We start from the raw sequence: 12,402 nt of genomic DNA, 5'->3' as shown, positions 1-12,402 counted from the left end.
AGGGTCAGAGAGAGAGGGAGTCACAGACTGAAACAGGCTCCAGGCTCTGAGCTGGCAGTCAGCACAGAGCCCGACGCGCGGCTCGAACCCACGATCCGCGAGATCATGACCTAAGCGAAAGTCGGACGCTTAACCGACTAAGCCACCCAGGCGCCCCGATTTAGTGTTTATTTTTGAGAGAGACCAAGTGCAAGCATGGGAGTGGCTGAGAGAGAGAGAGAGAGAGAGAGGAAGAGGGAGAGGGAGACACAGAATCCAAAGCAGAGTCCAAGCTCTGAGCTGTCAGCACAGGGCTTGATGTAGGACTTGAACTCACAAACGGTGAGATCATGACCTGAGCTGAAGTTGGACACTTAACTGACTGAGCCACTCAGGCGCCCCTACCATTGCATATATTTGTAAACTTGCCGGTTTCTGACTTAATAGGGTGAAAGCTCAGCTCCCTGAGGGCAGGGAACATGTGTTCATCTCCATATATTTGTATAAGTGCGTGCAACTGTGATCCCTTTTTCAGAAAGGAAATGTCATGTTACATATATATACCATTAAACAATAATCAAAGGACATACATTAAAATGCTAACCATAGTTATTTTGGGGTGATGGCAGAATTATGGACTATTTATTTTTGTATTTCTAAAGTTTCTGTGATAAGCATGTATATTCTTGGAAATAAGGAAAAAAGAAACAAATTTTAAAATACATACTTGTTGATGATCCCTCAGATCTATCCATTCTCCATTCTAACATTACCACTTAATTCAAGCCTTCACTGCACATCCTGATTTACTGCAGAAGTCTTAGACCTAGTCTTCCTCTCAGTCTACCCCCTTCCCTACCTTTCTTATCCACTTACTGCCAAGTTAATTCACCTAAGATACACTACTTTTATTATGTTACTTACTCTTCTATTAAATATTTGCAAAGACTCTCTAAAGTTCCAAAGGAAATTGACTAGTATATGCTCAGTATATTCTGCAATAATCTGGCCTAAACAATTTTACCTCCTGCTCTTCTCCAAGAGACTCCACATTCAACACAAGCTGGCTTCCTGACTATCTGCCCAACCTTCCCCATTCACATTTGCTGGTCCCTTCCCCCATTTTCTTAAAATGTTTCTCCCTCCTATTCTATCCAGCCTACAAGGTCCAAGTTAAGAGATAATACTTATTTCTTATCTCTTGTGGCTCTGCAGGGCAGAATCAGAATAATGGACAGAAAGTGGGGGGCAGATTTCAGAATTACTGCAGAAAATTAGTGGCAGCAGCTGAATGAACTAGGAGAAAAGACTGGAGGCAATGGTACTTTTATTACAGGAATAATGAATGACGAATCCATTAGTTATTTTATTTAACTATTTTATTTACCAATTATATAGCATATATATTTATACATAAAAATACAAAAACCTATCATAGGCAACATGTTAAGTGTGTGTGTATGGATGTATATACATACATATCACACACATAAACACAACAAACACTGATAAACACTGTATATAATAATTTTATAAAGAACTTCAGATGTCCAAAGGACAGGGGTGCCTGGGTGGCTCAGATGGTTAAGTGTCTGACTTTGGGTTTTGGCTCAGGTCATGATCTCACAGTTCAGGAGTTCAAGCCTAAGCTTGCTTGGGATTCTTGCGCTCTCTCTCTCTCTCTCTCTCTCTGCCCCTCTCCCTCCCCCCTCTCAAACAATTAAAAAAAAACTCTTTAATTTTTTTAAATTTTATTTTTGAGAGAAAGAGTGTGAGCAGGGGAGGCACAGATGGAGAGGAGGGCAGAGGATCCAAAGTGGGCTCTGTGCTGACAGCAGCTAACCCAATGCAGGGGCTCTAACTGAGGAGTGGCAAGATCACGACCTGAACCAAAGTTGGATGCTCAACCAACTGAGCCTCCCAGGCAACCCCCCAAAATCCCCTTTAAAAAAATAAATAAACAAGTCCAAAGGAGGGAAAAGACCTTTCCTAGCTAAGAGGAAGAGGCAGCATCTGAGACAGACATTTCCCCAAAGCATTACTGGTTCAAATAACAGGTAAGAGGTACCTATAAAGAGCAAAAAATAAGAAATGATACCTGATTGTTTTCAGGGCTGAGACGCCCGCCTGTCCCAGGAGTGCCTGGTATCTTTACCACTGTAGTGCTATTGGCCATGGAGCCTTGTGGAGGAGTGCTGGCTGGTTCCGGTTTTATGGATGAGAAATTGGAGAGGTTGATTAGGGCTGAGGGGCCAAACTGGTTCATAATCTGCCGAGCTTTGGACTTCAGCTCATAGAGCTTATCAAGATCCTGTTTCTTTTTGGAGCTGTGAGGACCAAGGCCAATCAACTGTAGAAGGAAAACAAGAGAATTAGCTCCAAAAACACCTTTAATAAAGGATAAATTTTGAAAGTAAACTTATATAAAGTCTGTTGGACTTGAAGGGTCTTTAGGATTTCCGGGATAGTGACCATGTGATACCTGCACATTAAAAATGGAGGGAATGAGGAATGTTCATTGCTCTCCCCCCATATTTAGAAACTATCTCTTCTTTAAAGTCTAAATGAAATAGTCCACAAAATTAAATAAGTAAATGAAATGAGAAATCTTATGTACAAAAATAAACTAAAATGAGTAAGACATTTTTGAAGACTTCGTAAAAACAGAATTCTTGGTTAAGTACTACATGCGTTATTTTTTCAACAGCAAAAAATGTTAAATTCAAATCTTAAACCCTAGTCACAAAACTTCCAAAAACAGATTAGTCCATTTTGGCACTTCAAAACATGCTTAAATCTATGTCAGGGCTATGTCTAATGAACACAATTTTTAGCAACTGTTAAAAGTAAGCTGTTCTTCGTCATCAAGAGCAAATTTTCTCTGAGTGTTAGCAATCTTTCAAGTACATGCAGAGTCCCTATCCTGAAGTAGCCAAGACTCCTACTAAATTTTAAAGCCATGAGGTAGACTCTGTGGACAGCAGCTTTGGTGTCATTGAGATCAGAAGCACATTTACCAAGTCCCAACAGTGGCCTCAGCAAGCTTACTTACAGCTATCTGAGTGTCTAGATCTTTAATTACATCAGCAACAGCTGTGAGCCCGGTGAACTGAGAGGCAGCCATTTTCAAAAGCTACCTGTAAATGAACAACGGCATCAAGCACCACTCTTGCCACAGAGCCATTTCAGTTGTGTGGCTGGCACATCTTCACTGAGCAGGATCCAAGCACTGGATGTGGAGAAACACATCCGTATTCTTGTCTCCTTATTCTTACTCGGCACCAAGAGAAACCTCTCCATCTCTTTCATATGCAACTTTTAAAACTAATAAAGATTATAGTAATATAGGGGTGCCTGGGTGGCTCAGTAGGTTAAGCGATCGACTTTGGCTCAGGTCATGATCTCGTGATTCGTAGGTTCGAGCCCCGCATCGGGCTCTGTGCTGACAGCTAGCTCAGAGCCTAGAGCCCGCTTCTGATTCTGTGTCCCCCTCTCTCTCGGACCCTCCGTTGCTCATGCTGTCTGTCTGTCTCTCTCAAAAGATAAATAAAACATTTAAAAAAATATTATAGTAATATAGATATTCTTCTAATAAAACGGATGTTCTATCATTAGGGATAAACTAGCAGCATATGAAAACTTCATTGGCCAAACTGTGAAACTTGAACTTGCAGGGATCCTGGTCGTGGTTATCAGAACTTGATGAAGCTTAGCAACCTAAATGAGCATTTGTACCTGTCAACTCTTGCCCCCCTATAGCTGAGTTCCTCCCCACAAAATTGTCTAATTTTCTAACACGAGAAATCACCTTTCCTGCTTTACCCTTAAGAAAAGCAACTGACTATGCACTGGTTAAGTGACCAAGAGACACTTGGCCAAGAGTCAGCTAAGGGGACAGCAGAGCATCAAGATCACTTGTTTGTTTTTAACCATATGTAGTCCGTGCCTCTTTTTCCCTTACCCACAAATGTTACCACCAGAAGAATCAGAAGAGGGAAAGATTGAGAATGTGGTAATAGTTGTTATGTAATGTTATAAAAGCAAACTATTTCTCCACAAGTTTTATAAAAGAGAATTATTAAAGATTATCAGTATGTTCACCTCACTGAACATATCATACCCTTCAAATAACATTCCCACAACCTTCAAAGGACTTCCCAAATAGTACTGGGAATTGCTCAAAATAAGAAGACTGGGGACCCTGGGTGGCTCAGTCGGTTAAGCATCCGACTTCGGCTCAGGTCATGATCTCATAGTTCGTGGGTTAGAGCCCCACATCGGGCTCTGTGCTGACAGCCAGCTCGGAGCCTGAAGCCTGTTTCGGATTCTGTGTCTCCCTCTCTCTCTGACCCTCCCCTGTTCATGCTGTCTCTCTCTCTCTCAAAAATAAAATAAAAACATAAAAAAAAAAATAAGTAGAAGACTTTTTTTGTAATAGAGACTTCTGCATAATGGGAATTTCTATAATAAGATCTGTAGACAAGAACACAATCTACACAGTACCAAATACGAATAATCATATGTCAAATTAGGAATTAACATTAAGGAATAGCTCCAATGGCTATTAATGAAATAAGTTGTTTTAATTAAATAAGGGGAATTCATACAATATAAGAAAAATCAAAGTTTCTCCCTAAGACACTAGACTGTAATTTATTGTATTGTTTTGTTGAGAAGCAAAATTACTTCTGCATTTTCAGTAACTCTGGTAAGTGAGCTACTTCTTCCATTAAAACAAAACAAAGCAGGGGTGCCTGGGTGGCTCAGTCAGTTAAGCGTCCAACTTCGGCTCAGATCATGATCTCACTGTTCGTGGGTTTGAGCCCAGCACTTCAGGCTCTGTGCTGACAGATAGCTCAGAGCCGGGAGCCTGTCTTTAGATTCTGTGTCTCCCTCTTTCTCTGACCCTCCCCCTGCTCATGCTGTCTCTCACTCTCTCTCAAAAATAAATTAAACATTAAAAAAAAAAAAAAAAAACATATGATAACCACTGATTACCAGACTGACATTGCCCTTAGTTTCCTAGCCTATTCCTTTATTTGGTTGGATTTAAAACATCATATTTGGATGAGTAAGATCTGTGCATTTTATTGCATATTTAAATTATACCACAATTAAGAACAATAAATCAAACCACCAACCCACACTCAAATAAACGAAGGACTGCACTCTTAGGCATTTATTCCAGAAAAATAAAAACCTGTGTTCCCACACAAACCTATATTCTAATGTTCGTAGCATATATCAATAAGGAAAAGACAGACTATTGAATAAATGATGGTATATGAGTACATCTGGAAAACATCTAGTTTCATGTTCATTTATTTTTTTAATATTTTTAAAAATTTTCTCAATGTTTTATTTCTGAGAGAGAGAGAGAGAGAGAGAGCGTGACCAGGGGAGGGTCAGAGTGAGAGGGAGACACAGAATCCAAAGCAGGCTCCAGGCTCTGAGCTAGCGGTCAGCACAGAGCCCAACATGGGGCTCAAAGCCACATGCCGTGCAGGAGATCATGACCTGAGCCGAAGTCAGACGCTTAACCGACTGAGCCACCCAGGCGCCCCTATATTTATTTATTTTTGAGAGACAGAGCACAAGTCGGAGAGGGGCAGAGAAGGAGAGGGAGACACAGAAACTGAAGCAGGTTCCAGGCTCCAAGCTGTCAGCACAGAACCTGATGTGGGGCTCGAACTCACAAACTGTGAGATCATGACCTGAGTTGAAGTCGGACACTTAACCAACTGAGCCACCCAGGCACCCCTAAAATGATTTATAATTGTTAAATATAAAATAAAATAATACTAGAATATGGAAGATTTAAGGAATACTCTGAAATCTAAACCTTTCATTTAATAAAAAAAAAAACTAACTCAAATGGATGATGTACTTTAATATCAAATGTGTAACTATAATACTTTTAGAAAAAAACAGGAGAAAATCTTTGGGCTCTAGTTAGACAGAGTTCTTAGACTTGACACTAAATGCACAATCAATAAAAGGAAATATTGATAAACTGGCCTTCGTCAAATTAAAAATGTTTCCTCTGTGAAAGCCCTATGTAGAAAGATGAAAAGACATGTTACAGATGAAGAGAAAGTATTTACAAACTACATAATCCAACAAAAGACTAGTATCTAGAATGTATAAAGAATTCTCAAAAGTCAATAGGGTTTTTTTTTTAACTAATTCAATTATAAAATGCACAGAAGACACGACCAGACATTTCTCCAAAGAAGACATACAGATGGCAAACGAAGCACATAAAAAGGTATTCAACGTCATTAGTCATTAAAGAAAAGGCAAATTAAAACCGCAGTAAGATGAAACTACACACCTAGCAGTATGCCTAAAATAAAAAATAGTGATAGCACCAAATACTGACAAAGATGCAGAGAAAGCAGATCACTAGCACATTGCCAGTGGAAATGTAAATAGTACAGCCACTCTAAAATGGTTTGCAGTTTCTTAAAAAATCTAAGGATATACGGTCAGAGGAGCCTAAAGAGACATGAAGACAAATGGAAAAACTAAGATCTGAATAAGTGATGGACTTCAGTTAATAATACTGTATCAATATTGGTTCATTACTTTCAACAAATGCACCATACTAATGTAAGATGTTGCTATGGAAAGCCTGGGTGCGGGGTGTATAGAAACTCTATTACCTTCCCAATTTTTCCGTAAATCTAAAACTGTTCTAAATTTTTTTAAACTTTTATTCATTTTTGAGAGATGGGGGGGAGAGAGACACAGAGAGAGAGAGAGAGAGAGAGAGAGAGCGAGCGAGCAAGTGCACATGAGTGGGGAAAGGGCATAGAGAAAACGAGAGACACAGGATCTGAAGCAGGCTCCAGGCTCTAAGCTGTCAGCACAGAGCCTGATGCGGGCCTCGAACTCATGAACCACGAGATCATGACTGGAGCCAAAGCTGGATGCTTACCCGATTGAACTACCCAGGCACCCCTAAAACTGTTTGAAGAAATAGTTTATTAAAAAACTAGGGATACCTGGGTGCCTCAGTCAGGTAAGCATCGACTCTTTGATTTCAGTTCAGGTCGTGATCTCACAGTTCATGAGATGGAGCCCTGAGATGGGCTCTGTGTGACTCCACAGAGCTTGCTTGGGATTCTTTCAACCCCTCTCTCTACTCCTCTCCTGCTCTTGTGCGTGTGTGTATGTGTGTGTGTATGTGTGTGTGCGTGTGTGTGTGTGTGTCTCTCTCTCAAAATAAATAATCATTTAAAAAAAGAAAGTAAAAAAAAAGGAATTGAAAAAAAAAGGGAGGGGTGCCTGGCTGGCTCAGTAGGTAGAGCATATGACTCTTAATCTCAGGGCTGGAGTTCAAGTTCTACATTGGGTGTAGAGCCTACTCAAAAAAAAAAAAAGAAAAGAAAAAATCATTAATATGCAAACCAACAGGGATGAATCTTAAAATATTTAAGCAAAAAAAAAACACTCAAAAGAAATATATACTGTATGATTCCATTTACTTAATTTTTATTATTATTTTTTTTAATGTTTTATTTATTTCTAGGAGAGAGAAAGACAGCATGAGCAGGGGAGGGTCAGAGAGAGAGGGAGTCACAGACTCTGAAACAGGCTCCAGGCTCTGAGCTGGCAGTCAGCACAGAGCCCGACGCGGGGCTCGAACCCACAAACCGCGAGATCATGACCTAAGGGAAAGTCGGACGCTTAACCGACTAAGCCACCCAGGCGCCCCACCATTTACTTAATTTTTAAATTTGTATTTTATTTTTAAAATTTATTCATATTGAGGGGGACACAGAGAGAGTGGGAGGAGAGAGAATCCCAAGCAGCTATCAGCACAGAGCCCAATTTGAGGCTCATTTCCATGAACAATGAGATTATGATCTGCGCCAAAATCAAGAGTCTGACACTTAAGTGTCAGTCTGACACCCACCCAGGCACCCCTGATTTCATTTATATGAAATTCTAATCTCTTTAACGATCTAAAAACTAAACTCTTAGCAATAGATGGGGCAGAGACTGCACAGGGGGGTGGGGGAAGTTTGTGAGGTAGATATAAATGCTCTATATCTTGAGGGGTGTGATGTTTACACAGCTGCATACATTTCTGAAAACTCATCAAACTAAATACTTACAGTGTGTACATCTTATTGTACACAAATTATACCTCAATAAAGTTGACTCAGGAAAAAAAACCTTAACATGCAACTATTATATGACCCAATAAGTGAAGTCCTAGGCATTTATCCTAGAGAAATGAGAACTTATGTTCACACCAAAACCTATTCAGAGTAGCCTTTTTTGTAATAGTCAAAAACTGCAATCAGCTCAGGTGTCTCTCAAGAAGTGAATGGTTAAACTGGTAAATCCCTATCATGGAAAATTACTTATCAATAAAAAGAAAAAGCCTGATACACACAACTTGGATGAACCTCCAGAGAATTATGTTAAGCAAAAGACAATATATAAAGAATATATTTATATAACATCTTTGAAATGACGAAATTTTAGGAACAGGGAACAGATTAGTGAGGTTGTCAGGCCCTGAGTGACAGGGAAGCCAATGTGGTTATAAAGGGGCAAAACAAGGGACCTTTGTGATGGAATCATTCAGTGTCTTGACTGTGATGATAGATAAAAGAACCTGTAGGGGTGCCTGGGGGGCTCAGTTAGGAGACCAGTGACCAACCAAAGACCAACTCTTGACTTTGGTTCAGGTCATGATCTTGTGGTTCATGGGTTCGAGCCCCACTCTGGGCTCTTTGCTAACAGTGCAGAGCCTGTTTGGGATTCTCTGTCTCTGTCTCTCTCTCTCAAAATAAACAAACATTTTAAAAAAAGAACCTAAAAAGGTGACTAAATTGTATAGGACTTAATCCACATACATCCACAAATGAATACAAGTCAATGAATACAAGTCAAATTGGGTAAATCTGAGACTGGTGGATTAGATCAGAGTCAATCCTGATTGTCATATTGCACAATAGTTTTACAAAATGTTACCACTGGGTAAAACTGGGCAAAGTATACAAGAGATCTCTGGTGTATTATTTTTTTAATTAAAAAAATTATTTATTTATTTTGAGAGAGAGAGAGACAGTGGGGAAGGGGCAGAGAGAGAAGGAGAAAGAAAATCCCAAGCTGACTCTGACTCTGTGTTGTCAGCACAGAGCTCAACGCCAGGCTGGAACTCACAAACCAAGAGATCATGACCTGAGCCAAAGTCGGAAACAGCCCACTTGGCCACTCAGGCGCTCCACTCTGTATTATAAGTGCAAATAAATCTACAATTGCCTCAATTTTTTAAATTGGGGGGAAAAATTCTCAGCAGTAAATGAAAAGCGCTTCTGAAGATGACCCAAAGGGGGCACCTGAGTGGCTCACCCAGTTAAGTGTCTTGACTTCAGCTCAGGTCATGATTTGGAGGATCACAAGTTCCATCCCTGCATCCGACTCTGTTGTCAGCATGTAGCCCGCTTCAGATCCTCTGTCCCCCTCTCTCTCTGCCCCTTCCCTGCTCACACACACTCTCTTTCAAAAATAAACATTTTAAAGTAAATAAATAAATAAAATAAAGATGACCCGAAGCTCAGGAGCCATAAAAGACTTGACATGTTCAATTACATAAAAATAAAAATGTCTGAAAAATAAATAAAATTTTTAAAAAATAAAAAGCGTCTGCATGGCAACAAACATAATAAAGTTAAAGGACAAAAAAAAAACCTAGCAAAAATGTATGCAGTATATATCAGAGACAAAGAACTACTTTCTTTAACATATAAAAAATACCTATACATCAATAGACACCCAACCACCCAAAAGAAAAATTGCAAAAAAAAAAAACCCTAAAAACAAAAACAACCCACACTACAAGAAATTCAAATAGTTCTTAAAGTAATAAACTTACCTTTATTCTCATTCATAATAAAAATGCAAATTAAAACTATTCCTCCTTTGGCAATAATGAAAGTTTTATGCGTACTCTGAAAATGTCATGAAGAGATAGTCATTTCATATGTTGTTGGAGTGGGGGGAATATAAACTAGTGAGAGGTCTCTATATAGGGCTACTTGGCAGTATCTACCAAAATTAGAAAAACATATATTGCTCTGACCCCACAGTTCCATCTTTAACAATTTATACTATCTGTGTAAAAAGAATATTGTACATACAAGGAATATCAGCCTAAGTGTCCATCAAAAGTGATACAGTTAAATAGGGGCACCTGGGTGGGTCAGTCAGTTAGGCATCCAACTTCGGCTCAGGTCATGATCTCACGGTTTGTGGGTTTGGTTCGTGGGTTCGAGCCCTGTGTTGGGCTCTGTGCTGATTGCTCAGAGGCTGGAGCCTGCTTCAGATTCTGTCTCCCTCTCTCTCTGGCCCTCCCCGACTCATCCTCTGTCTCAAAAATAAACTATTAAAAAAAAAATTAAAAAAAAATTTTCTTAAGTGATACAGTTAAATAAATTAGGACATAACCACAATGAAATACATTGAAAAAGAGTAAGACTCATGAAAATATTAAGCCAAATGAATGAATCCAGGGGTACCTGGCTGGCCCAATTGGAAGAGCTGTAACTCTAAATCTCAGGGTCATGAGTTCAAGCCCCATGTTGGGTGTAGAGATTATTTAAATAAATAAAACTTTTTAAAAATTAAAAAATAGGGGCGCCTGGGTGGCTTAGTCGGTTAAGCGTCCGACTTTCGTTTAGGTCATGATCTCACGGTTCGTGGGTTCGAGCCCCACATCGGGCTCTATGCTGACTGCCAGCTCAGAGCCTGGAGACTGTTTCAGTCTGTGACTCCCTCTCTCTCCTAGAAATAATTAAAAAAAAAAAAAAGTTTAAAAAAATTAAAAAATAAATAAAAGAAAGAATCTAGTCACAAAAGACCACATGTATGATTCCATTTATATGAAATGTCCAGAACAGATATACCTATCAAGACAGAAAGTAGATCAGTGGTTGCCAGGGCTGAAGAGTAGGGGAGAAGAACAGGGACTGACTGCTAATGGTGGAGGGTTTATTTTAGGAGGGGATAAAAATAATCTGAAATTAGATTATGGTGATGGTTGCATAATCCTGAGTATACAAAAAAGCCATTGAAGTGCACATCTGGTAACGGTGAATCGTATGATATATCAATGGCATCTCAACAAAGCTGGTTTTTTTTTTTTAATTTTTTTAAATGTTTTAATTATTTCTAGGAGAGAGAGAGAGAGAGAGAGAGACAGCGTGAGCAGGGGAGGGTCAGAGAGAGAGGGAGTCACAGACTGAAACAGGCTCCAGGCTCTGAGCTGGCAGTCAGCACAGAGCCCGACGCGGGGCTCAAACCCACGAACCGCGAGGTCATGACCTAAGCGAAAGTCGGACGCTTAACCGACTAAGCCACCCAGGCGCCCCTCAACAAAGCTGTTTTTAAAAAATGAAAAAACTCACCAAATGACCTCTATAATACATTGTTCACTGAAAATCCAAGGTACAGAATAGTGAGAATAATTTGTGATCATTTATTAAAAGACCTATAACTGTAAATCCATAAATTATTCCTGGAAAGATAATAAGAAACTGGTAACAGCAGTTATCTTGCTAGGGAGGGGAACAGTAGTATCTGGGTGGCTTATGGGACCAAGGTGGGAGAAGATTTACTTTTCATCACAGACTCTAAATTCTGTACCATGTGTATATGTCACCTCACGGACCCTAAATTCTGTACCATGTGTATATGTTACCTATGAAAAAAAGAAAGTACTATTTGGCTTTTTCCCTCTGAAAAAATAGGTAATTCTGACAATTGTTTTTAAAATATAATAAAAAATGCAGCAGTAGCAACAAAAATGAACCTTGACCTGTATCTCATACCTTATGCAAAAACAAATCCAAAACTGATCACAGACTTGAAATTAAAAATGTAAAACTACAAACTTTTAGAAGAAAATATTTAGGGAAAAAATCTTCATAACTTTGGGTGAGGGCAGAGTTCTTACATATAACACCAAAAGCATAATTCACCAAAGAAAGAAACTGAGGGGTGCCTGGGTGGCTCAGTCATTTAAGCATAGGACTTCGGTTCTGGTTGTGATCTCATGGTTTGTGAGTTCCAGCCCCACATTGGGCTCTGCACTAATGGTGTGGAGCCTAAACTGTTTAGGATTCTCTTTCTCTCCCCCTCTTTCTCTGCCCCTCCCCTCCTCTCTCTCTCTCTCAATATAAATAAACTTATTTTTAAAAAAAGAAATTGATAGAGTGGACTTTATCAAAATGTAAACTCCTGCTCCAGAAAAGAAAATAAAGACATGTCATAGACTATGAGAAAATATTAAAAATCATGTATCTTCCCTCTCTCTCTGACCCTCCCCTGTTCACACTGTCTCTCTCACTCTCCTAGAAATAAATAAAACATTAAAAAAAAAAAATTTAAAAAAAAAAAAGGGGC

At 39.4% G+C, this 12,402-nt stretch overlaps 1 protein-coding gene across 1 annotated transcript in view; it reads right to left on the bottom strand.

The window, feature by feature from the left end:
• The window catches only part of TAF12 (TATA-box binding protein associated factor 12), a 35,157-nt gene that overhangs the window by 16,254 nt on the left and 6,501 nt on the right, over nt 1–12,402 (bottom strand). Inside the window, exon 2 of the mRNA XM_077775641.1 lies at nt 2,078–2,329. Coding sequence (XP_077631767.1) covers nt 2,078–2,245 — 168 coding nt within the window. The 5' untranslated portion in view covers nt 2,246–2,329. The remainder of the gene's footprint in view (nt 1–2,077; nt 2,330–12,402) is intronic.

The sequence above is a fragment of the Crocuta crocuta genome, unplaced genomic scaffold (assembly GCF_008692635.1).
Source record: "Crocuta crocuta isolate KB4526 unplaced genomic scaffold, BGI_CrCroc_1.0 scaffold127, whole genome shotgun sequence".
Classification (NCBI taxonomy): domain Eukaryota; kingdom Metazoa; phylum Chordata; class Mammalia; order Carnivora; family Hyaenidae; genus Crocuta; species Crocuta crocuta.
This window is presented reverse-complemented; position numbering and strand designations above follow the sequence as displayed.